This window comes from Battus philenor, unplaced genomic scaffold (genome assembly GCF_028537555.1).
Source record: "Battus philenor isolate CCGP_79_NKW_IND1 unplaced genomic scaffold, ilBatPhil1.0.hap1 SCAF_17, whole genome shotgun sequence".
NCBI classification, from domain to species: Eukaryota; Metazoa; Arthropoda; class Insecta; order Lepidoptera; family Papilionidae; genus Battus; species Battus philenor.
In genome coordinates this window covers 11,252,827-11,280,777 of record NW_027181679.1, presented here as the reverse complement: position 1 = coordinate 11,280,777, position 27,951 = coordinate 11,252,827, and the positions used below count along the sequence as shown (strand labels likewise).

The 27,951-nt window shown below is 35.5% G+C and overlaps 1 protein-coding gene across 3 annotated transcripts; it reads left to right on the top strand.

Annotated features, from left to right (window-relative positions):
- Positions 1 to 5,479: 5,479 nt before the first annotated feature.
- On the top strand, positions 5,480 to 27,951 carry LOC137919656 (uncharacterized protein CG45076-like). Of its 3 annotated transcripts, XM_068762785.1 has the most exons (11): positions 5,485 to 5,643; positions 7,490 to 7,573; positions 20,392 to 20,586; positions 21,568 to 21,680; positions 23,768 to 23,904; positions 24,037 to 24,198; positions 25,947 to 26,148; positions 26,493 to 26,538; positions 26,609 to 27,115; positions 27,517 to 27,617; positions 27,704 to 27,951. In XM_068762785.1, exons 1-11 carry the CDS (start codon positions 5,578 to 5,580, stop codon positions 27,855 to 27,857), a joined length of 1,767 nt encoding a protein of 588 aa, XP_068618886.1. In that variant the 5' UTR covers positions 5,485 to 5,577; the 3' UTR covers positions 27,858 to 27,951. The 3 variants fall into 3 exon arrangements, with proteins under 3 accessions (XP_068618888.1, XP_068618887.1, XP_068618886.1); XM_068762787.1 differs by lacking the exon at positions 24,037 to 24,198 and having other exon boundaries at positions 5,480 to 5,643; XM_068762786.1 differs by lacking the exon at positions 7,490 to 7,573 and having other exon boundaries at positions 5,482 to 5,643.

Genomic DNA, 27,951 nt, shown 5'->3' with positions numbered 1-27,951 from the left:
TATGAACATTTTTGATTGACGCCTCCGGAGAAGTTGAAAGTTGAGACGTTCACCCCGCCACCGGCATGCGCCCATCGACCTTCGATTCAAGGCACCATCAGCACATCATTTGGGATTGCAGTCAAACGCCACTTTGATATGATAACGTATGTGATATGGAAAATAACTTACAGAATTGCTAATTATTTGAATTTAAATTTGTATTTTCATATAATTAAAATTTAAATAAAAATATTAAATTTTCAAAAGCGATTCAGTCATTTCCTTTTCGACTGCGCGCGCATATGAATAGAACTAATCACCTGTGTACGCCATGAGAAGAATACCACAGGAGCGCGGTTCGACAAGAACGAATCGATTTGAGCATCTTTAAATACGAGATTATTGTACGGTCTCTGTGATTATTAAGTTGAAGTTAATATTTCATACAAATTTGTATAAAATTTTAAAATCATTATTAATGAAATCAAACTAGCTTTTATATGCTATATGCCTTTATAGCCAACGTGAGCCGCAGAGATGTATGATTAAATACCGTAAGCTTCATTAACAATTAGTAGAATCATTATCGCAGTTGATCACTGGATTACATGTCTGAAAAAAGAGCTGCGTGGAACGAGAATGAAGTTCGTGAAATCCATAGCTTTTACCGCAAATATTGCAGAGACTTAAGATGATAATTTTGATTTGGAAACACTGGTGCAAATAAAAATCAGGTATCGAATATGACTAAAAATTTAAAATTATAACGCTTTATAATGAGTTAAATTGAATATAAGTTTATATATAAGTTCAATCATTTATATAAATTTTTTAAAGAAATTCTTAGTAATTTATTAAGCAGTCTATTATTCTTATTTTAAAGTTAATTTCAACTTATTTTTGGACCAGGTTGTCGCTACTGCCCAATGGCATTTGCAGATTCTGCGGGTTTGAGGTGGGAGCGTGGAGAGCGCCTAACCTAAGACCTCTTAAAGTAGCGAAGCTAGAGTTTCGTGAGGAGCCTTGCTCTAGTCTATGGATGCATAGACCGCTGCCCGTCGACAGCAAAAATAATACTCTCGTACATTCAAAAAATATTGAATTCTGTAAACTAAGAATAAACTCAAAAAAATTAATTACCTATACTTCTGGCGGCCGGCCCGCCATCAGTTCATGATTTGCTCGTGTGGCCCCTAGTCTTAATAAGTCTGTGCAACCATGATTTAGTCGCTACGTGCTATTATCTCACTGGATAGGTCGCCCAGCGCTCTACTAGATACTTCATAGAGTGACTAGGCATATGGGCGACCTCGGTTTGGTCTGTTACTCGTCAATAATACTCGCTTAGCATTGCTGTAAGGGCGCCCGAGAGCGCCTAAGTTTGATCGGTTGTCAATTCCTGGAGTATATCACTACTGGGAGAAGTGGCAGAAAAATAAACTTGTCATTTTGGTTTTATCCTATTTAAGATAATTATGCAGCCGATCCCATTTTAATGTGGTTATTAGCAATGTGAATTTTTTATATGCGATTTTCAAGAACAAAATGAGACTACACTATTTAACTTTTGGAGTCTGTGGAGCTTACGGCAAGCTTGAGGATTTTTTGTGATCATTCACAAATGTCTTTCTATAAAACACAAATACATCTAAGTGTGTGGAATTGCTCCTAGGGCCGATAGATCTTAAGGTAGTAACAACACGAGGTCCGAAGTAAGTAAGTATAGTAGTCCGAAGTAATGTGAGTATATTCATTCTAGCTTTGTCCATATTTGAATAGACGTAAATGAACAATTTCATTTCCGTGGAATTCCCCTTTTGGATGCGCCGCTGACGATGACGTAATGTTGCCGCTACAAGTGCATATACATACAACACTTGTGTTATAAAATTTTAAAAGTAACTTTTGGGAAGTCCCCATTGGATCTGCAAAACTAGTATTTCTCCAGGTATCCGAGTGGGGCACGTGTCAATGAATTGATCTCCTTCTATGACAATCCAGGAACTTTATGCCCTTTTGCTGAAACAGCAACAACGTATAAAAAAAGTAATCTTTATGAAACAACATATGTTCTATGTTACTGAATACTCAGGAAAGTATTCAATTATTGAGTTATTTCATAAGCATAAATAAAAAGGCAGCCTTGGCACCTGCGACTTGGCACATTCAAACAATTCGCGATATTAAACATGTATGTATATCTCTGGTACGTACTGCAATAACATGTAATAAAAAAATTTATTGAGGAAAATAATGTCATCAGCAAACTTGTAAAATTTATACAGGATGATTGATCACTAGTATAAATTTCTTCGAAGGGTGAATAAGGCGATCACACTGAAAAAGCAACGTTAATTTATTTTTTCCATTGAAATGAATAAAATCGGCCCATACACGCCTACTGCAATACATGGGCCTGCCCCAAACACACCTATGGGGATATATCATAATCGTTACGCTACGCTTGGCAGGCGGGTTGGCGATCGCAGTGGTATTATGGTACGCAGAAGATGCTGCTGCCCATTGTATAGAAACTTGTTTGAAAGCAGTAGCAATCAAATGTAATTAATGCACAATGTGAATTATATGACATTATTAGTTGATCCTGCAAACGTTGTTTTGGAAAAAAAAATATTAACAAATTAAAAATAAGGGTTGTATGTATTTTTGTATGCTGTATCATAAAAAATGTTGTCTAAAAAATAAAAAAAATAGGGGTGGACCACTCTTAACATTTAGGGGGATGAAAAATAGATGTTGTCCGATTCTTCACCCTGGCCGATATGCACGTTAAGATTCACAAAAATCGGTTGAGCCGTTTCGGAGGAGTTCAATCACGCACACCTTGACAAGACAATTTTATATATTAGATATCTTGGGAACTGATCCGACGCGAGTTAAGATCGCAAGTCTAAGTTTTTCGAACATTCGCAAACACTTTAAGGAACTAATTATATCTGAAAATCATAGAAACTCTTTATATTAAGCAGTGTTTGTCTTAAGCATTGTGATAAAACCAGCGTATTTGAGGAAAAAAATCCAAAAGACGTAATATTTTCTAATCTGTACTAGGGGAATCCCGTACTTTTATTTTGACACAAGGCTTGTATTCTGACAGAATTCATAAGGAAAACAACAATAATCTAGTCGGCTTTTAAATTTATTATGTTATATAGTTGAAATGCTTGTTTGCAGTCCAAATAGCGCGCAGAACATGGCTGATGTGTCTTAGGCTTCTGCACAAGAATTCTGAGGCAAGCGAAGGGTAGATCGTCTACCAACAAGGTGGACGAACATGTTTAAGGTCGTTTGAAGACGCTTGGTGCATGCCGATTGCAACCAAACGTAATTGAAATCTATTGGGTAAATTGTTATGATGTATACAATTTCTTTTAATACAATTAATGTTTTTATACTAAACAGACCAAACTGATACCCGATCTGCCGAGTATTTATTAAATACCTTTTAAATTTTAGTTAACAGTATTGGTAGCAAGTTCAGGATGTACAATATCGAACTATATCATGCAAGTCACAAGCTTACATTTGTAGTGTCTTGCTTCCGTATCTTAATATTGATGATAAATAAAACAATGCTATGTTGGGAATATCGTGTAATCACAGTTACAATGAATTCTTACATAGGGAACTTAGATAATTTAGTTTTTTTATTGAATCGCCATAACGCGTCAAGACTTGACCTTCCTGTGCGGTATGTTCGGAAACGTGCTTCACAAACGACGATTCCGAAACGTGCGTTCTGAAACACGCGAATCGCTAAACATTATATTCTGGTAATAGTTACTGTTCTGACTAATGTTTAGCTTTCGGGTACCCTTAGATCGGAATACTGAAAACAAACAACATTTCTTTAAAAAGGTTCTTCTACAGTTCTCTGATCTTGTTAAAGTATTATACATACCAACGTATTTACCAATTTCACCTACCTTCATTATTTTCACCTCCAAATAGTTAACTGGTAAAATAAAAAAAGCCTGGTCCATTATGTTTACCGCAGTATTTCGTGTAGAATTACAGTAAATATGTTAAAAAAATATATGATAGTCGCTATATGCCGAAAGCTCACTACTGTGGAATACGGAAAATTGTCACGTTTATTGGGTATATGGGACTTATGTTTTGGTGCAATGAAACTAGGGTAGTAGATGTTGACTTGTATAATATTACAGCAATCCACGGTAAAATCGGACAGTTCAATATATCGAATGCGGGCCTTGTGTCTGCAGCGCTCGTGGGACAATTAGTTTCGCGTTTGGTAAGAGAGAGTCAAAACAGGTAGTTTGTTACGCTATTTGTGTCATTCTTCGTCGTGGTAGCAATGATTACTCGTATTATTTCCAAAACCTAAATACTTCAAAACTTTTAAACTCTTTGTACATTTATTTATAATTTTATGCTATTTACTGCATATAAAGGTATCCTATAAATCCACGTCAATCCTTAATCAGGTGAAAAGACACGTAGGAATTCTGTAATCAAGGGTACACGAACGTCAGTGGATTAGGTCTTTCACATTAGAACCGAAAATTATCATTAGATTTACGTGCACGAAGCTGGTATTTTTATTTAAGTCTTTGCAGCTATAATCTGTGGCACAGACCAGATAATGATTAGTAAAATAATTAAACTATTAATTACAAAGATGATATTATAAATCGAGTCTTTTTACTATAGAAGAGTCGTTAGTTTTAAAACCATGGGACCATGGGTTGCGGACAGCCCAAACCGATCATCGTAGCGATCTATCAGGTAGGACAATACCTTCTAGTGGGCGTCTATCATCTGAAAAGATGAAGTCTTAAAAGAATTATAAATCGTTATTACTTCTCAACATTAAGTTTTAATATTTTTAATTTATATAATTACAAAATTAATCGTAATTTTACAAGCTTCATCGTTGTTAATTTAAATGAAAATTTATCTATAAAAGTAATAGTTATAAAATATGCATTCTGATGAAAGAGTTTTGTAAAATCATCATCTTAGCTGAAATCTAGACCCGTTTTAAATTCAAGACCCGAATTATCTTTATTTATTATTATACTATTTCAAGACTTTATACCTTGAGTAAGACCTCCAAATATCTTAATAAACCAAATCTACATTAAAGTACCCATTCTACTAAGGCCAATTTAATTACAGAATGCAACGTCAGTTGAGGGTGATGATTATTACGTATTCTGAACTTCTAAACGATATATTTGCGCGCTTTACGCCTGCGTAATTAGCGTTTGTATTTTTGGTACAAATTCACTTTTCCGCCCACACGTTATCCGCCCAAGAACTGCGTGTCATTCATACCGACGAGGGTTGATTTTTCATGAATCGTTCCATCTGTATTTTGATCCCACTCGACGCCCGCAACATTCCTGCCTTCGTACAAACATCCTTAACCCAATTGTGACATCATGGCGGTGGATGAATTCTAGGTAAAAGTAGAGAAGATGTGACGTGAAAATTGCAATGACAGTGATCTAAAAATAAGGTCGCGGACGATACGCCGGCGCGCGCGCGCTCCCTCAGTCGAGTTGCGACCGCCGCGAGTTACAGTCGAACGATCCAAACACAGCAGCCATGGTGTACGAGAGCGACTTCTACACGACGCGCCGCCCCTACCGGCCGAGCAGCTACAGCGTCACGGTGAGTGCTGCCACCTCGCCGCCACCTCGCCCCACCCCCCCGGGAGCCGGATGCCCTCGCACCCCCGCGTACCCCCACGGCTCGACCACGCGCGACCCCCGGCTTGTTAATGTTGCTTTTTAAGTAGCTCACAGTAGGTTCGATAGGACGCCACCGCGTTATTTGGGTCAGATCGAAACGAGAAACCGAAACGGAAAAGCGAAATTAGCGGCGCGCCAAATATAGCGACGGCTGGAGTCGGCGCCGCGCGACTAACGGCGACTTCTCCGCTTGCAGCGACAGTCGCCCGGGGACTGGGAGAAGGTGCCTTTCGTGCCGCGACCGAGCCTGGTCCCCGACCCGGTGACGGCGTTCGGGCGGCGGCGTGCAGTCGGCTCGCGCGTCTCCCCGCTCGACCCGGTAGTGCGGCAGAACATCCCGCCCAAGCCGGAGTCCAAGCTGGCGCCACTCGCGCCCTACGTGTCCCCGCGCGAGCAGACGCGAGAGCGAGTGCTTGCGGCGGTGGGCTTCCGCGAGCGCGCCTTCGAGGCCGACCCGCTAGGCACGCCGCGCGACCACATGGACGTGGTGTTGTCGCAGGCACACGGGCGCCCGGCGCCGGCGGCGCGCCGCCACGTGTACTACAGTAACTACGCGAGCTACTGAGGGCGCGGGGCGGAGGCGTGTCGCTTGTGGCCGGGCGGGGTGCTAGGGCGCGGCTAAGCGCGCGGTTGTTGCAGACGCCGCGGCACTACGTGGTGGTGGACCGCGAGCCGCTGCCCCGGCGCGCGGAGGAGCAGTATTCGTACTCGTACTCGAGCAGCAGCGAGCGGTCGACAGGCAGCGGGCTGCCGCAGCGCAGCTCGTACAGCAGCTCGGTGGAGCGGCGCACGGGCAGCGGCCCCGGCGGGTACAGCTACACCAGCGAGCGCTCCAGCAGCCTGGGCGGGCCCGGCGGCTACTCCTACTCGTCAACGAGCAGCGGCCGCCTGCCCTACGGCACCACTTACCGCCACTACTCTTACCGCGTGTAGCGCCCCGGCTCCCGACTCCCCGTCCTCCTCTCCTCCTCTCCTAACTCCTCTCTAACTCCTCGGTGTTCACTTTTACGATCGCTCCACTTCGCCATCGGAAGTGGACGCGGATCTCCCAGTGCTTTGATGTTTTCGTGTACCTTATTTAATCTCCAATTTTGTTAATTAGACTGAATTTGTAATAAAGCTTGCATTTTTCTAATATCTCTTCTTTCTTTGTGTTGTTCCTGGTGGCTCAGAATCGTTGACGGACACGATATCTGTTTACTAACAATTTGTTTTGAGTGATATGTTTAATTTATTGGCCAACATTAAGACAGCTGTTTTCCTTTGTAAAACAGTAAATTTTACTTTGATATATTGAAAACTGAATATTACATAAACTTTCATTTTTGTTTAATTTGAGATTAAAGGAAAGAAAAAATATTAACTTATATAAACTAAAATTTTATATTAATTTTTTTTATATTTTACATAATTTTTTTTAAATAATATGAACCTTAACCTTCGATAACAAAATTATCCTAAAATTAGTAAAAATAGTTTATTATCAAACAATTATAAATGTTTATTAAAAATTGCTAATTTTAGCATATAAAATTTAAATCTTCAACTAAAGTAAATTGTAATAATATTTTCTTGAAGAATAATTTTAAATTTATTTACACGAACATTCCATAGTGTTTTAGGTACCAAACCAATTTTTCCCTTATACTTGTAAACAATGAACAAAGTAACTCGCACAAAATGTATTACACGATTAGTATTGGATGATAAAAGTACACAGTTATTCACAAAGTTGCCTGTTTCCATTGTTACGGTGACCGAGGCAGCCGTTGACGTCTTACTACTACCTGTCGCCTCTAGTGTCGTATTACAATACACCGTACGTGACGTACATACCAAAGCTGTCACAGGTGAGTTGATTACAGTTGTAATTTGCTGCCACCGATCAACGCATCATGCGGCAAATCAAAGCATCATGCATATACGCAGCACGCATCATGCGACGAATCAGAGTATCATGTAAATAAGTAGCACGCATGCGTCTAATCAGAGCACTATATACCATAAGAGGCACGCATCATGCACACACTTAGCACGCACTAGGCGATGAATCAAAGCATCAAGTATGTGCTTAGCAAGCATGCGTCACACCAGAGTATTGTGCATACACATAGCACGCATCATGCGTCGATTCAGAGCATCATGTAAATACGTAACACGCATCATGCGACGAATTAGAGTACCATGTAAATAAGTAGCATGCGTGCGTGAAATCAGTGCACTATATATCATATCTAGGTGGCACGCATCATGCGACGAATCAGAGTATCATGTAAATAAGTAGCATGCATGCGTCGAATCAGATCATCACGTAAATACGTTGCACACTTCATGAGGCAAATCAATGCATTATGTAAATAAGTAGCACGCATCATGCGGCAAATCAAAACATGCATATACGTAGCACGCATCATTTGACGAATCAGAGTATCATGTAAATAAAAAGCACGCATGCGTCGAATCAGAGCATCATGTAAATATGTAGCACGCGACGATTTAAATATTATGCATACATGTAGCACGAACCATGCGTTCAATAAGAGCATCATGCATCCACGCAAAACGCATATACGCTTTGCAATGACAGGATTCCATCATTGCATTTGCGTTGCACCGTCATAGCGATATTAATAATTAACTCTTAATGCTGTTTAAGGATGTTTAATACAAATAATTAGTAAAAAATCGTATATGTCATTGATAAACACTGCTAATTTTTATTATAAATATGTCCACTAATTTTAGACAAATAATTATAGCGTGTTTGGATAAAGTTGATATAGCGGTCTTTTAACAATTTTTATAACCTAAAGATGCGTTTACACATGGCTAGTGTCAGTGACGTCATCATCAAAGATGGCCACGATGACGCGCGCCCTGCCGTTATCCAGCGACTTGGAACGACTTTAACTACTAGTAGTTTCTTGGTTTCTTTCTCACATTAATAATAAAATTTTAAGTCAATAATTCCATTAAATTAATTTAGGTTTTACCATCTTTACAATTAGTCTAAAAACACTTAAATTTTATGCTAAACGTTCAATATCGTATCGCCGTGCAAATGTATGCATGTAAATGCATTCTTAACCTTTTATCACTAACCTGTTGTGTATATACAGGTATTATCTTTGTTCGATATATACAACATTATTATTCATTAGTATTAAATAACTAAATACATAATAAAAATATTTGTAACTTTAAAATTCAATAAATTATATTAAAGTGATGTATCAACGTTTAAAATGCCGTTTAAATAATTCATATATTTATATAATGCATGTAAATTTATATATAGTTATTGATATTTTTTATCTATAGCAAATAGTTTCTCCACGCATATTTAAAATCCATTTAAGAAATAATCACTTACAGAAATTTGATTAAAAAGTTAACCACTTAAAATTAAGCGACACGAATTTGCTTTTTCGTTCTAATTTACTTGAAATATTTACGAAAAGATTTGTCTGTTTGTCGATCATGATTTTTCTTATAAATCTGCAACTGTCAAATTGACAATTGTTAAAGCTTAACTGTCAAATACATGGTTACGGATAAATGATAAAATTTGCGTAAAATCAATAAAATCCTATTATTTTAAATAATTACATTCCGATTATAAGAATGATATAAAAGAATATTATAATAGTTTAGTGATATTTATGATCAATGATAATTTTTAAATCTTTAAAATTAGTTTTAATAAAAAAATATACTTCTTTTTTAATACGTACGTCATAAATACAAAAACAGTCCTCTTTTTATAAATTTCTACTTGAAACGTCTCATTGAAAGTTACTCCGGGATTAAAAACTGTAAAAGGTACGCCGCGTTTGGATTTTGGGACAAAATATCTCTGTTTTATAATATCAATAAATTTACTAATTTGTGAAAGGAATAATAATAATTTACGCATTACTGAAAGGTGAACCGAAATCAGTTCAAACAGCGGAGTAAATATATTTTAATGATATTCATTTTTATCCAGAACAGTTATTTTGTATAATATACGATATAAAACTTGGCACGGGTTGAGCCACTCTTCATAAATGTCAAGGCATTAGCCAGAATGTAATACGAAATATATCTCGAGTTTTCCCGTACCCAATTATAAGTTTTTGGTGAGAAATTTATATAGGGTAAATATTAAAAGAATAACTTTAATGCTTGTATTTATAAATGTTTTAAAAATTGTCTATGTAAATGTAAATAATACCTCCTAAACAAGTTAAAATTTTTAAATAGCAATATCCTATATGAATTTCGATAGGCTTTTGTGATCTTTATTTTTAAATCATCAACAGTTTAATAAACTTCCTAGTTATATTTCATATATGGAATCGAAAATAACATTCTCTTCGTATAAGATATATGATTTATTTTTTTAAGAAAAACACCCCAGAAGCAGATGCGTTGAAACGGTACAGTTAAAAGTTATTACAATTAAAAATTATGATGCACCTGCTTGTTTAAGATGTGTATAACATTCACTGTACGTTCAGTGTGGAGTTCGAAAATATATTTGTTTTGCAAAAGAGAGCCATTCGAGCTATTTACGGCTTAGGGCTGTAAATCTCCTTGAGAAAGCGTTTTAAAGAGATCAATATTCTTACAGTGGCCTCACAATATATTTATAACATTTTGTATATTAATAAGTCACTGTGAAAAAGTGGTTGTACTAAAGTTAAACTGCAAAAAGTCTCTAATTCATTTGTAATAAATGGAATCAGATTTTTAAATAAAATGCCGCAGAACATTAATGGACAAAAATTCAAAAAATATATTAAAATTAAATTGACGGAAAAGGCATATTAGCTTATAAACGAATATTTGAATAACAGAAATCCTTTGCAGTGAGGTTGTCTGATTATTTTGATTTCATTTAGGATATCGCCTTTGCTCATACGTGAATAAATCCTTTTATAGCATAATAGAGCATATTGTTAAACTTTTTTTTTTTAAATATGTTGTAGACTTTCTTCCTGTTTCTTCTCCACAACTATAACAACATTACGAACTACAGTAGAGTCAAAATAAAATAGATTTTAAAAAAATTAACGATTCTGTCCTATGAAAATTCCAATATTAAATAAATGAATTTTATTTAGTGCGAAAATTAACTTTAGAACTAATAATTATGCCTTTGCATCATATGTATTACAAAATAAATAATTTTTTTATTTTCGTATAAATTTAACTTTACCTAGTACTTAAGTGTCAATAGTTCTTTTCGGTAGTACGTTCATAGCAATTTACTAAATACGTGGAGACCATCTGCCAAATTATAGTTTTTTGTTAAAATTATTATACTATCTTCACATTGTAAGCAATGTATCTAAACAATTCGTGTAGAACATAAAATATAGTCAGTTTTAATATTCTATTGTAGTTGAGATCACTTTTCCACTATAATCACTCTGTCTTTATAAATGAAACGACCCTAAGCCAAGTCCTTGAAAATTATTTCGTTCAACAGTTATAGCACTTTAATGAGATTCCTGATGTCAAGCGATGATGCCGCATTCAATGGTAAAACACACTAGCACGTCAAAGTGAATAGTCAAGTTACTGGTACTACTTTCTCAAAACGATGATAGAAATAGCTTCTCTTGTTTGCGAAGATGTTATGGATATTCTTCTCTATATAAAAGTTACAGTATCAAAAAATCGGTTGATGATTAAAATAAATTGATTTCGTGTAAACATAAAGTTTACAGCCATATTTTTCTCGCGAAGTAAAAAGAGCGGTGTCACTTGGTTGCGGAAAAAATGAATTAAACGCCAAAACCCCCTTTCGGGGGCCTTTGCCACGGTAGTGTGTACCAGTGTACTTTGCCCGATTCAGTAACCCAATAGAATGTAATGGCCTGTGGTGCCGAGGGAACTCTTGAGTTTCGTTAGCTGGTTTGGGCTAAGCATTATCTGTGCCCTAACGTGCCACCGGAAATTGCAAATACCCTTGGATAGCATTGTATTCCAGATGAAAAAGAAAAAAAATGTAAATATTGCATTCGAATTTAAGTTTTTTAAATTTTATGAGCGAGAAAGGAAATTAGATGAACCCACTTATATTTTTGATATGTGGTTAAAATATACCTTTAACTATATAAGTTTTTTCGAAATATCAGTTACATAATTGATTTCGGTAAAGTTATTCTACAATAACCCAACAGTTTAGAGTAGGGATGAGCAACCCGCGGCCCTCGAGGCAAGTAAATTTTAATTTATTTATTTAAAAAAAATGCTAGAATCAAGGCTTTAAAGTTAATAAAAGTATCTAATTAACTTACATAAATTACGTTTAGAACATGGTTTGAACCTTGCATATATACTTTAAATTTTTTCATGGCCCACTGTTTTTGAAACTGCGGCCCTCCGACCAAAAAAGGTTCCTCACCCCTGGTTTAGAGTGCACTTTATATTCCTTTAATAGCAAGTCATCCTGATAATTTCAGCCATAGGAAGTCATAGATTTCTACCAAGTCAGGTTGAACGGACAGCAAATCAAGTACACGGTCTTTAACAAACCTTTGAATGGAACCTTCATTTTTAACATGAAACACTATAAAAAAGTTGACTATTAAAGGTCAAAGATTATTTCTTCTGCCTTTTAATTTCAATTTTACAAAGTCCAACCTTCAATTAGACACTCCTTTTATTTCTTGTTCCGATGAGTAATTATGGACATTTCTACATTATATATGTAATTATTTGTATTATCCTTAGTTCAAGGATTTTTTGGCTTAAGAATTAAAACTTTATTATACTAAGTATTTAGCGCGTATACTTCCTTTCCGCAAATTTAATGAACGCCCTCTCAACGCTCTTCGCGAAATTTCGTAAAATCATGCTCTTAGCTGGCTTTCTCCCAGTGAAAGAAGTACTCCTTCTAAATTTCAAGTCTCTAAGCTTTATATTTCCAGAGGTATCGTGATGAGTCAGTATATAAGTGAAAATGTAACCATTTGGTTTAACTTACTGTACTTGATACATCTTAAAAATTTACATTTAATAAGCCACTCTTATTTGTCTTATTTCATTCTATTTGTAAAACATTTCATTATATAGTTTCATGTTAGTTTAGTTAATAGTGTATTGTTGCTAGGATGTGAGCAGTATATTTTTTCATACATTAAAACAGGGTGCGAACAGCCACACACAAACAACATAAAAAGATTAAGAGAAAATTCCGCAGCGAATTTTCCAATTCCACCAGAAAATTAAACATGAAGTTTGGCATGAAACCAATTTCAGAAGCGAATCTTTTGTACGCGTCTAAATATATTGCTGTTGTAAGCGATAATCACCTTGTAACTTTTCTGACGGTATTCGTTCGTTATGAAACGTTGCAGGCTTGTATTTATCTTCACAAATCATGAATTAATTTATAATTACTGTTTGTTTTTCATTTATTTAAATTTCCTATATTTGGGAGAAAAATGGCAACATTCGGATAGAAAGATGGAAGGATTGACATTGACAGATGACGTTTGTAGTGTGGTTAGGAGGACTTTTAAGCAGTTGTATTAATTAAAGTTTTAGAAGTAATTTAGAGTGTTTTCCATTGAGCATCCCACATATATATTTACATAATGTTATTATCTAAAAGATTTTGGAAATAAAAATGAAGCTGGAAAATTAATTTCTCCAGTTATTGGATTGACAATATTTGCGTCACAGTTAATTTTCCGTCATTGTCAATTCTTGTCAATCATAGGTTTAATAACCTCATAGCCACGTACACACACACACACACACACACATATGTATGTCTATTATATATACATATATATTTATATATAAAAATATAAGTAATATATATATGTCATATATATATATATATATATATATATATATATATATATATTTAACGTAGCAGCCCGAATCAAAGCTCCGGAGAAAGTTCAAGCTTTAAGGAAATTTAAATTAAACGAGTTCAACTACCTTTCACCTTCAGTAAGATGAAGAAGTGAATGCCAATGAGGAATCGGTATTTGTTAAAGATAGGTTGCGCTGTTCTAAAATTGAGTTATGTACTTGAGTCTCCGAACGATGGGACGACGACGTAAAGATAGGCATTGTACAAAACATTCCGAAAGAAATTCCAAGGAATTTCGAAAACAAACATGCCCCGAGGTCGGCTCGTGTATCACAGGAGTCTCTAACCACCGATCATTCTAGGTAGAAGCGTTGTTTTATTTTTCACTTCTTCTATCGCTTTCAAGTAAGAGAAAGAAGTCAAGAAGTGGTATAGATATAATTAATCAGGCAATAGCAACTAACCAAGTCGAAGTTCGACCTGTTCGAGCGCCCTTATGTCGAAATATTGTCGACGTGTGACTGCCGAAATTGTTGTCTCCTGATGGGCGCCATTAAGACTAGTTACTTTATAGAGACTCCACCGAAGCAAACTAAAAGTTTACCGGCCTCCCAATCCAGTGAAATGGTAGCATGTATGCAGTAGCTCGAATCGAAGCTTTGAACTTTGCAACCTTTGAAGGAATTAGACAAGGCGCCTTCTACGTCTTGCCGCTGAAACGAACCTACGGAATATGCAAATGCCACATTTGGGCGGCAGCAAGACTTCAGTACCAAAAAAAATATTTATTTATCAAAAACATGAAATTGTTTCTTATTTTTGAATCCATAGTTATATGTTAATGTAGTTATTTCGTTAACCGGCTAAATAAATTATGGTTACTTGTTAAAAGTAATTTGCTATAATAAATCCCACTCATTTTTGTACTCATGTCCACTTCGTGGGACATGTAATGTGACGGCCTGCGCAGAGCCCCCTGGGGAAGCTCTAACGCTTTAAAGAGATCGAAGTTACTCGACTTCAAACTACAGAAAGACGAAAATTCCAATGAGCAAACAGCAATAAAATACAATCTAATAAAATAAATAAAATGAATTAATATAAAAAAAGCGATGCAAGCTTTTGGCGCACACGTAATTCATAGTCTTCCTCTAGTTACGTTACTTCTATTTTAATTCCGATGACTCATGACTAATATTCTAAGCACCGTTTTAAATCGTAATGCGCCATAACATAATTTCATCAATACTTTTTTAAATTATTAATTCTAATCAACAATGTTTTTCATAACATAACGATGACGAAAGATGGTAAAATAAGAAATATGGAGTATACTAACAGATACGAATCGTCGGCATGTTATAACAGGACGGTGCCAACGTGTTTTAACCACGGAAAAAATTAATTTATTTCAAACTCAAATCCCTCTATCACATTAATAATTGACAGCTGTCACAGCAGTTTTGATATTCTTTTTTCTTCGAGAGGCAATGTCAATGATAGAGCCTATATAGCGTCAAACTTAAACAACTAAAATTAAAAATCTTAAAATGATTAAAGAGAACTAGACGCATTATGCAAAAATATTATTGTAAATTTTGGTAAAAGAAACTATATTTGAACACTTTGTGATAGCGAAGCATCCTAATTTTTGTTACAAATGCAATTAAAGCTGAAAATTTAAAAAAAAATACTAAGCTAATTAGCTAATTTAATTTTAAAAACAAGGTCTCATTAACTAACAAATATGGGCGGTCAGCGTCAACAAATCTAAAGATGCGTAGTTTACATGCTACTACTTTTTAAAAAGTTTTTTAATTAGTCTACTTTGTTTACGAAAAATACCGTCTTAATATCTTTATTGTCGAGTTTTCTACTTTAACTGCCTCAGATTTCTTAGCAACACGCCAAGTCACAAATTAAAAAAGGAATCAAACATAAACACGCCAACACGTAAACAGGAAAAATGATCATAAAAACATTAACGTAAAAATGACATATCCGTCTTATCGTGTCTTTAGTACGTTATATCACCATTAAGACAAGATATACATTTTCTAGAATTAATTATGTCCGACAGATACAGTCCAATATAATTTTAGTGATTAAAACAAACTGTCAATACAAGTTTCGCAGATACTTTTAATATTCGGCTTACAAAATAATGTCTTGAGAGAGGCGAACGCATCGGCAATTTAAGCGACAACTCGCTGTCTGTACCGCCTATGAGTCGTTATATATACCCAACAACAAGAATTACGAATATTTAAGTCAACATAATTTATAAAAATCAAACGATTTTCCAACGCGGTCACGCTGACACATATTCAAATCTAAAACTTAAGAGGTAAACATAATTAATGTGAAAATGAATCTAAATAAAAACAATCAAATGGGTGGCTACTGGACGAAACCGTCAAGGGAATAGGTTGTTGGCAGAGCGCCAAAGGCCGCGGCAAATACACATCTGTTGCGTTACGCAAACCAAACAATAAACTATTTTTCACGTATAACACTTCCATTGCGCCGTTCACTGGTTCTATGTAAATATACGTTGGTTTTCAATGCGCAATGAATTATGTGTATTGGAAGTGAACTATGTAATTTGATATGTTACCTTGTTAGGAGATATCGGAGTCACAATATTTTTTTTTATTCATTTATACCATTTTATGTTATTGTTTATCCTATTCCTCGACCAGTTGTATCGAGGTCCAAATACGTAAACTATTACTTTGTTTCAATGTTGTAGTTCAAAAAAAATCCTTTTAATTGTAAGATTTCTACTGTTGCATAATTGTCTAATAAGAGCGGTTGGAAGCAGCCTCCATCCGGGAACCCTGCACGTTGCGCTTGCGATTCTGTGGACTTGCGACTCCAGAACCGTAAAGCCCCATCAGCAATCTTTCTTGCGCGCTATGTGCATCTTTCGATTACCACTTATCAATCTACTGGGCTATGTCAATTAATTTATCTACGGATCTCCTTTATCATTTAATCACCTTTTTAATAACTGACAAATGCTGTTGGCCAGCTATCATTTATAGCTTCACTGAGCGCTAAAGGCACTAATCTGTTACTCTTTGACTGTTACAACAATTAAGTATGAGGGCTACCTCGAGAGCGTCGACTCAGTCCTATAAATTATTTAATTCACCGAATTTTCGGTCATTTAAGTTGACGCTTCATGGAATGAATGCTTGCTGGAGCAACCTAAATAGGGGTTGTACCAAAAAACGAGTTATACATGGCGATTGGTGTTTATATTTGTAAAAACTATAAAGGGGTGAATGTACAGCACCTTTGTTGTCAATTAATATATGGTAAAACCTATCTAAAAATCAATGGTTTCACAAATAAAAAAACATGATGTTAATAGAGTAAAATAAGCGTAATTTTTTAATCTGTAATCGAACCCTGCAACTGTCAAAAACATTGGACTGTCACATTTCAATTCAAAAATGAATAAATATATGTATTCCATTTTTATCACTTTAAGCAGAATGATTGGAAATAGAAGTAAACAAAGATTTTCACCTCTTTATAGCTTATACAATTATAACCTTGATTAGTTATGTAAGGTACCTTATTGGGCACTATCAAAGTAAAATGTTTTATTTAAAAATATCGAGAGAATTTTATCAGTTACATTATTACCAATTTGGAATACGAAGGCGATAGGAGAAGAAATCGCGAAAGAAACTCCAGCAATATTTCTTCTTACCGATGTATGGAATTACTGTAAAAAGTATAATTTGTGGTTATAATGCCTCTTGAAATTCTGAGCTAATTGGTGGTACGAACAGGACATTCACTAGCAAAATCAATACGCTTTTAACTTGAACAATGCAAACGCAATAATTTTATTTAAAAAACGTATTTGCTGCTCAGCCATTGCGCTTGTCAACGGTAACTGTAGACTAGATGACAGATCTCGTTATGTCAATATTTTAACGATTGACAGATTTGACGTAGGACAGTTTTTAAGATTCTAAATTTAAAGCTAAGCAGAGATTGAATATTTTATTGCCATTGCAAAAATTCTGATCTAATAAAATTATTATTACTGGCCAGAAACAGTAATGTTTATAAAACTAGAAGATAAAAATGCATTTGTTTACATCTGTATATTGGCAACATAATTTATTTTTAATAAGTCATGTAATGGAAATAAAAATTCGTGGCGTGTGCTGCAACTACGCAGAACGGTCCCGAAGTTATTCCATCTAATTTTACACGGACGGACGGAGTGAGTCAGTCTGCTATAGATACGCGCAATAAAGTCCCCATGCTCTGATTTGGCTCGCTGTCACATTCTATGAGTATTCGATTTGTTCTTTTGTTATGATGAAAAGATCACGCCCCCTTTACATGACTTCCTGTGGTCTAGATTTAGTCTCAACGTTATTCCTTTGATCAATATCGAAATACATACAGCTTAATTAAATCGAATATCAAACAACAATAAATACTATCATCTTTTATTATCGTTGAGCAAAGGATTAAAATTAATCTACAGAATTTGATATAATCAGGTATCATTTGCGTTATGCTCAGAAATAAACCCAAGAACTTCGTCGCCATTTTGAACCAAATTTACTAAATTAACTCTGAAATCATCATACATAAAAACACGAATGCTCTTAAAATCTTAAATTTGCATCTAGACATGTTTTATTAACAAGACCATAATTAATTAAAACATCTTTGATTTGAGATCTCATTATATATATTATACAAGGCGTAGATACATAGTGTATAGTTAAAAAGTTTATAGGTCAATGGACACTCCCAGGTAATAGATTAAAATAAATTTAACGATAAATGTCACTACTGAAAACTCTAGTTAAAAATACACTGTTAATATATGCTAGTGAAACTTTAAATATGTCTATAGTATCAAAATGAGAACTAATCATGTAATTATAAAATAGCTTAATTAATGTACATAAGAAAAATTTTACTAGTTAGTCCACATCTGGAAAGCGAGTTTTTTCTTACGTGTATTATTTAAAGTTGCGTCGCAAAATGTTATCGGAAAATTCCCAAGAAAATTAACAAAACTTTCCAATGAAGTTTATAAGAGAATAAACTTCTCTAAATAGTGTTTTGCAAATTTCCTTGCAGCCGACTTAAGAAAAACAATGAAATTTGATCCTATTATTAACACTTTTATTAAATATATGTGTATATAGAAATATATTAAGTTAACGTTGTTTAACAATATCAGAAAACATAAAACAGAAATCTTTTGACGATGTAGAGTTCATGTTAATTTTCTCATTGTAGAAATGTTAAAAATTATTAAGATAGTCTCTTATTGCAAATACCTGTAATATTTTTAATTCATCTTCAAATTTCGAAGGAAGAGTTTGTTAAAAATACAAAAATCTCAAAGGTTAGTTACCTACCAATAGTAGTACGTCGAGACATTCAGAACTATTATTCAGAATCTATAATGAAACAGGTGCGTTGTCGCCATGGTTCGTTAGTAGACAGGTGTGCTTTAATCGGCCTCTCGCCAAATGAATTGTACAAATTGTTAAAAATAACTCATTGTCTTTAACGGTCTCCTTCTTATCTTACATTATTTAACTATTACAGACATATAATTGTTACCTTACTTCAAAGTGCATCATTAAGCTTAATCATATTACCCTAATTATATGAACTTAAAATACTTAATGTCAATAGTTTTGTGCACGTTCAGAAATGTTACTTGACGTAGAGACAGGCATCATTTAATAACTAGACAATAATCACATCACTAACTGCTATTATTAGCAACTATTAATTGAATGTGTTAATTCATTATCCGCTAAATAGCATTTGTTTGTTATTAGCTATGGGAATGTTGCACATTTAATATGAATGTATTAGATGATTCAATATTTACGAATTTTTATAAATTACCAATGTTCACAATGTTTTTTATCCATTCTTTTGTGTGCGTGTGTTTTTTTTCATAACAAGACCTTAATTATATAGAAATCCTTCGTTATCTTCCCTAACCAAAGATCCAGTTAAAAGCAACCAAAAAAAAATTAAAAACCGCTAATAGCAACAGATCGATCTAAGCTTTGGTATTGTCGATAGATGATGTAGATAGATGCATGCCAAGTGATAGCCCAAGCCAAAAACCCCTCGAGGTGCCTCTCAGTCACTCCATGGAATAGATGATGAAATGAAAGTAGTGGTCGATGACCAACCAATCCGGTGAAATTACTAATAAGCCCAGGCTCCCAAGGACCCTTGCAGGATTCGTCTGCACATTCAGCGGTCAAACCTGAAACTTAAGTAAGCATTAATCTATATCACCACATAATGTTTGTTAGACCTTTTGTAAACTACCTATACTTATTAATATGTAATAAATGAATCATATATGCATCTGCTAAAATTGTAAACTATTTGAGTTGTAACGTTTTTTTTTTGAGGGACTGGACTTTCATTGCTATCCAAGTGACATTTGCAGATTACGTGGGTTCATGGTAGAAGTAGATCAAGCTTGAGGGCTCTTGAAGGAGCAGCGGCTCGGGTCACTACATAGAGTCCTGATGATTAATGTCTTCCAAATTCTTTTTTTGGCATTTTAAGTTAAATTTAATATATTTATTAAATTTCTATGACAGATGATCGTAATCATTTTTAAAAATCTCAACGATGGAAAAAAAAAGTAAATAACTCTTCATTAGGTTTTTTGATATCGCTAGAATACACATACTCATATCTACAAGTCCACAGCTTGGGTTGTCACTCATTAATAATAGCCGTTTACTATCAAAACACAAGAGCGCCCAAGAGGGCTGAAGTCTATCAGGTATATAGTATGCTTGTGCGCGTTTCCAGGCCGAGCTGATCTACCGGCCGCAATCGCGGCCGCTGACTCGACTCGCCACGTACCCTGAACCACCCCACCACGTAGTCCGCGTGCGCGTGCGACCGTCGGTCATCCTGCGTGAGCTGGACCGCATCGCCTACCGCCGCCGCCCCGCACTCGCCGTCTCCGCCGTCGACGACTTCTTCCGCTCAGAATCTACCAAGGTTAGACTACATCAATTACTTCAAGCTTTAGACATCCTCGCAGCTTAATGGTATATAACCGTTGCCAAAACAATATACATAATGATTGGTTAAAAACCTTTAAAGTGAATGTACATCTCATTGGCCATAAATAGTTTAAATGCTCTTATATTTTTTCAATCTTCCGGTAATAAAGTTATCACTCCGAAATGTGTTATATTAATTTATTTTTACTAGTAGAATGCGAGAGGCCAGTAACTTTTGGCAGTACAAAGTGTGCAAAGACATATAGTGGTAGACAATAGTTAAATTTCACATGTACTGATCCGATATTTTTTCCGATTTTAATTATATTTATTATAACTTTTATGAAATTTTTGAAACTATTGTTTTTCGGTGAGTGTAACATAAGTTAATTAAAAGCAAATGAGCTATACACTTACCACTTTAAAGCTTGTATACCTATAAACAATCATTTCGTGTAGTACAAATTTTGGATTTTCAATAAAATCGTCTTGCTGTAAAAAAAAATTACATAAACAAATTATTTCTTTAGCGACCACAATTATACGAAAGTTTTATACGAAATATTCGTTAAGAAACTGGTAACATTCTAAATGTCAAATTCATAAAAATCGCTGACACTTTTTGAATAAGTAGTATTAACATTCGCTAAGGAAATATAATTGATATTTAGTAGGTACTTCATTATTGTATCAGCCGCTAGAGGGCCACGGTAAGGCATAAACGTAGGTATTCATTCAGCGACTTTACGCGATCTCAACTATGTCATCGGTCCACGCTGCGTTTTCCGGCTCGTGGACGCCACTCGAGAATTTTCCGGCCTCAACTGCCGTCGATTGCAAGGGCGATGTCTTCGCCCAATGCCACTTTAAACGCGCTACTTATATAATACACTTACGTTACAATTATTACAGCATAATAAGGCAAGAAGTGATTTAAATCTAATTTCATTTATACATATGTTATGATGACTTGCAGTTGTTCGAAGATGAAACACGTCGCATCCGCGCCGATACTGCTGCCCTGATCCACCGAGCGCGCTCTGTTGTGCCCCGCGCCAAGTCCCTTGCCCCTCTCGACACCATCTACTCGTGAGTTTTTCATATTGATTTGTTATAAAGTGAATGGCACATTTGTTTCAAATGACATTATAGTAAATAGATCATTACATCGATGATCATTCAAGTTAATCAATCGAAATCTATAAACTGTATTTCAGTCAAAATTAAAAAAAAAAAACTTATGTCTCACTCATAGACACATACGGACAGTAAAAAAAATAAAATAAATCATATTATACACATCTACACTATCTAAAGTCGCTGTAGAGGCAACATTACGCCATCGTCCGCGGCGCATCGAAACGGGGAATTCCACAGAAGTATAATTCTTTATTTACATCATAATAAGTTTGACTGGAGATAAAAAGACTAAGTCGTATTTACTTAAAAATATTTAATTCAATTTTGTGAATCAACTTATAATTAGTGTCATTTAAATATTTTTAATAGAATTGTTTCTATTAGGACATCTGTAATATAATTATATATGCAATGTCGTTCAACTTCTTAGAGTACATGTAAGACGTAATTGACGTAATTAGACATAACAAAACCGTATAACAAGAAGTGTGGCGAGGGATAGGAGGCGATGCGTAAATGTAATGTGGGTGAATGCTGTATGTTCAATATATATTGAATGATAGAAAATATGAATGATGAAAGAGGAAATAAAGAGAGAAATTGTGAAGGATGAGAGAGGAAAGGTGAAAGTAGGAGAGTATATCCCTGTCCGGAAAATGAAAAAAGGGAAAGTGTTTTTTTAAAAATATCATTCGATTACATTAATTTTTTTAATAAATATATTAGACAGATATCTTAAACAAAATTTATCTATATTTTAAATTGATAAATTTCGTTTTAAATTAACTTACTGTGTATCAAATTTAATGTCTTATACTAGTACTGTATTCAAGGATAAAGGCGATCATTATCTATTAATAGTTGAAGATTATTTTTGGTCTGTTAATTAAGATCAAAATACATAGATCAATGATGCAATGTGTTATTGACATTGACACATGTCAACTGCCAGCAGTTGGTACGACAAAGTAGTACCAATCGTCCAAAGTTTTTGTAACAGAGTATATTTTATTGATGTAGTTAAATTTATTTATTTATATATATATGAAACAAGTAAAGGGCATTATAGTTTTCTTTATTAAAGGATATTTTGATATGTTATACGTATTTTTTGTTCGAGATAAGAATTCAAGAAAAGATGTATAAAACGTGATCTATCGCGTATTTTCGCGTGGGTGTCGATTTCCTAGCCAAGAGCGCGTCGACTTGACGCACTTACAAACTTGTGTACAACGTTTTAATTATAGACTGGTTAAATGCCAGCTAATGTTTGTCGGAACTACAGTTGGAACGAAAATATTTCTTACATTACAGACATTTTTAAATTCCTCCCTAAATTTTTGAAGAAAATAAGATTTATCAGGTATTATTCAACGTACTGTGAGGAAGTGTAATACTCCATAACATCATTTTTAGAAAAGCAGTTTTGGAATCATGAATTTTTAATTATGGAACTCTCTCTTTCGGAAAGCCTTTTTCCATTAGAAAATAGGACACGATAAATGACTTGGCATACAAGTACATATAGAACTTTGACTCAAAATAAAGTTTATGTTAAGTATAAGGTACACATTACTGCATAAATGCAATAAATGAAATGATCCCGGTAGGTATATCAAAGGGTAGCCGGTATTTTGAGAATATTATTAACAAACAGCCGAACACAGCGCGTGAAAAATTCTGGGCGATATTCATGAAGCCACTTTTAAGCAATTTAGAGATTATCCGATACATTCGTTTTTTTCATATATTGACAATTCTACGTACCTGTCTATGAACAAAAAAATGAGCTTCCGAGTTAGAAAACAAGTGTACAATAATTAAAAAGCTGATTAACGTGCTGACTCTTAAATTTATGCACAATTTAAAATTTAGGATTGCAGAGTTGGTTATTTTTGCAAAAAGAAAAAAAAATATACTTTGTTTTGAGACATTCTGTATTAGGTAGTTACAAATGTTTACGTAAGCTGTGAAAAAAATATTTGGATATTTAATGCATTAAACGAAAAATGGAAGATCTAAAAATTCATTTTCAGGTACTCATATGGAGAACCCATCCCTTACCGCTACAGCAACGATGCCTACGTCGCTAAGCTTCTGCTGCCACTCCGCAACGTGGCCGACAGCATCCACAACATTTCTTTCTACAACGAACCCGCCAAGAAGTTTACAGGTACCGCGAGTACAACAGACTAAAAACAATTTTTAACCGACTAAATGTGAACGTTCGGTTTCCTCTCCTCTGTATCTGTCCGAACTAACAGCTAGTTCCAGCTTGCCCCTGTAACCTCGAGGTGTTCCCCAGGACGTGGTCACCTCGCGTGCGTGCACTACTCGGGCAATAAGGCCTTCTCCAACCGCCGGCCGCTCTACAAGGAGTTGAGCATCAGGGACGACGTAAATCTGCTTTCGTTTTATGCGAAGAATAGACTTGCTGCGGCCGGCTTGGCAGGCGACAAAGCCGCAGGTATTTGCACTGAACTCGTAAAGCTGAATCTCGCTTCGCCCTTTGCATAATTCTTTTAAAGACGACTTTAAATAATGAGGGCCTTGTAAGTAAACCGAAAGACGATCATGTTAATTTATCCTTAACGATTTTTATAGATAGCACTTAGCTTTTTGAATATAAAATTTATTGAGCTATCATCACTAAACAAGTGTTTATTTATTTATCATAAACTTTAAGTTTGTGAATAATCTGTATTCATACATTTTTTTCAATTCAAACGTTATTAAACATTCCATTTACCAAAGAGCGATTTATAAATAAATATTTAAAAAAAAACCTGTAAAATATCTAGGTTTAAATTAGACATTGGAGAATCCACACGTAATGCAATGTGTTCTTTTATCTTTAGCGAGGTAATAAAGTAAGACCTCTTTTAAAATTTAGTTTCAGGTTTACTTATTTGGCCATAGATTTGTCTAAAATTCGCTTCTTCGCTCCGAAGCTATCGGTGCATAAAACGAGCAGTACTTAAAAGAAATCCGTATAAATGGTATCTAACACTGCGTGTGGTGTCTCTTGCAGCGGGTGGCGCGCAAGAACAGCCGTCGGCGGCGCAGTGCGCGTAACTCGGCCGCGAACTTGAATAGGGCGTAGCTAGGGAACATGGGTGCTCATATTGTCACGTCATTATAACGATTTCTCGAACTTGCTATAGTCTAAGCTATTTAGCATGCTAGTAGCAGACTTTATCGACTTTGAATTGAACGCTCATTATATATTGCCATAAACAAAAACTTTTAATTATAAGCATATCATTGTTTTATCGTTAATAAAAGTATTATTTTTTTTTCCGAAAATGTCGTTAAAGATTTTACTATTTAAATGGTTTGGGCTATAGGAAGCTTTAACAATAGGAGATTACTCCCAAGTTAAGTAAGTCTTCACTCGACACCCTACCCTAGCTACGTTTAAGGACCGACTTCGCGCTCTGATCTCGGTATAACACCCTCCGATTAACAAAGATCATATATTTTTTACCAATTTACTGAATGTAATATTTTTTATGTATTTACAACGAGCAATAACATATGTTTCTATCACTATGAGAGTCGTGACAACGAGGTTCGTCCGCCATTTTGTCGGTAATCGAAACATCTCGTTTTCCGTTTAACAGAACTGATTTTAACAATAAATTATTTGTCACACTGTTAGTTGTTTTAATTAGTTTGCATGGTTTTCCCTTTTCATGCCTGAAATCCACGCTGGCTAACGCTATGGCGTCAAAACTAATCATTTACTTTATGTTAAATAACTTTTAAGCTATCATAGAATTATATTGAGAACAATTGTATATTATAAAGGAAAGACTGGAGTAAATTGCTTATATTATCAATAGATTAGGGTGAACATTTTAGAGATTTGGAATGGATCATGTTACCAGTTCGCTATCTATGTAAAAATCAAACCATTTCATGCAAGTTGCCTGCATATGCACGGTACACACAACGCAGCGTATGCCGAATTCATTCACGCTCCACAGCATGAAGCACTAAGGAATAGCAAAACGTGCAATCAAATCTCTTCATTGAGCTTCAGAAGCTGGTGTTACGGCTAACCTCATTCATGGGCGTCCACGGTGTGACATACGCTTACTGTCTGTTACACTACTTGGCATGAGTACGCTTGGAATTGCTGGCTCTTGATAGAGCCGGTGATTTCTTCAATGGTCGTGATTCAATACACTTGTAACGTTGGCCGCGGTGCAGTGAAGCTGCTCCCGTGGAGGCCAAGCCGCAAGTTCCAGGCGCCATCGAAGATGGAGGATCCAGAGTTGGAACTGAAAGCCGCGAAAGCTGAGCGCGCTGCTCGTTTTCGGGCAACAACTGCTGAGCCGGTTCTCGCTCCGGCCGCGGATTTAGCTGAAATCAAGAGGAAGAAACAGGAGGAAGCTCGCGCTGCCGAAGAGAAGTAAGATATTCTCATTTCAATCGATAATCATTTGATTACAACATATTGTTTTTTAAAAATAAATCAACCACTTTATGTAGCGTAATTTTATGTAGCTGAGACCTTTTTAGTTGTTCAATAATTTATTGTTCAATAATTCATTTAAACTTTAAAAGAATTTAAAGAATATTTACAAATATCTTGATACTTGATCTATTTAGGATAAGTTGAAATCATTAGTTGACAATTACATCATGATAAAAAAACATTTTACGGTAATATAAAGTATAGTATTCACATAACATATCGTAAGACGAGGATTACAAATAAGGACTTTAATTTTTTTAACACTAATTATTTTATAGAGCTCTCAAAGAAGAAGCGAAACGGGATGCAGAACGCAAAGCTCAGGTAGTTTCCTTTTTAAACGTTTTTTGTAGTAGATTTTACAATTAAATAATAATAAAAACATTTCCAAAAGGCTGAAAAAGAGGCAGCAGAAAAGAAAAGAGCGGAAGAAGAAGCTCGAAAAGCTGAGGAAGCCAAACGAAAAGCCGAGGAAGAAGCTAGGAAAGCAGAGGAGGAAGCTAGAAAAGCTGAAGAAGCACGAAAGGCTGAGGAGGCCAGGTTAGCTGAAGAAGCGAGAATCGCGGAAGAGGCGAAGAAAGCTGAAGAAGCGAGACTAGCGGAAGAAGCTCGGCTTGCAGAGGAAGCCAGATTGGCAGAGGAAGCAAGACTTGCTGAAGAAGCAAGGTTGGCTGAAGAAGCAAGGTTGGCTGAGGAAGCCCGGTTGGCAGAGGAAGCCAAGTTGGCCGAACAAGCTCGATTAGCGGAGGAGGCTAGGTTAGCCGAAGAAGCTCGGTTAGCAGAGGAAGCGAGACTCGAAGAGGAACGGTTAGCTGAACAAAGAAGGCAAGAGGAATTGGCGCGCTTGGAAGAGTTAGAAAAACAGGCTCAAGAAGAACGAGAAGCGGAATTAGCACGACAGGTTTAAAACTTTTTACCTTTTTGAATAACAGATCTGTTTAAATATTAAAAAAATATATCGCTCACCACTAACCAATTTAGAGAACGAAGTATTTTTTTTTAATAATCAAGAGTAAGGAAATTCAAATAGAACAAAATATCTGACCTAACTATTAATGTGCATGGTTCGTTGTATACTTCGTAAGTTAAAAAATTATATCCCCGTGATTAATATTAATCATGATTACCAAATTAAATTACTTAAAATGAAAACAATAAGTGTGTATACATAATAACGGTGTCTTATCCACCACTTATGTTCTAAGATTCTTGGTTAATTTCCTCAGCATGTTTTCCTTCGCTGTTTATGAGCATTTGTATATATTTCACCCAGAGTCATCAAGCTTGCCACTTCTGTTACAGGCTGCCGAGTTAGCCGAAATTGCCAGACAAGAATCCGAACTTGCCGCACAGCGTCTTGAGGAATTGTCACATAGTGGCTCTGCTGCCGAGGTTGATATAAAGTAATTACATTTTTATTATCACTACAGACTATAAATAGTGTACAAACAGTAAAGTTTTATTTACTGTATTATTAAATATTTTACAGTGAAATCCCAGAAGTAGAATCGCAGCCAATAGTCGAAGAACCAGATAGTCCAGAAATTGTTAATGACGCGCCTGTCGTAACAGAACAGGCCGATGCAGTCGCAGAAATAAGCGAAGACGAAAAGGCAGAACTAGATGTGACGGACGAAGAATAATTCAAACTCATGATTTTAATAAATATCCAAGAATCAATGACGATACGTTTATCTTTATAATTTATTCGTTATTTAAGATTTCTGTAATTGAGGG

Excerpts from the sequence above, each read along its gene's own strand:
- LOC137919656 (XM_068762785.1), top strand. The coding sequence starts at position 5,578 with ATGGTGTACGAGAGCGACTTCTACACGACGCGCCGCCCCTACCGGCCG. Across the intron at positions 23,905-24,036 it reads ACCCGCCAAGAAGTTTACAG|GACGTGGTCACCTCGCGTGC; the intron begins GTACCGCGAGTA and ends GGTGTTCCCCAG. Across the intron at positions 26,149-26,492 it reads GCTCGCGCTGCCGAAGAGAA|AGCTCTCAAAGAAGAAGCGA; the intron begins GTAAGATATTCT and ends ATTATTTTATAG.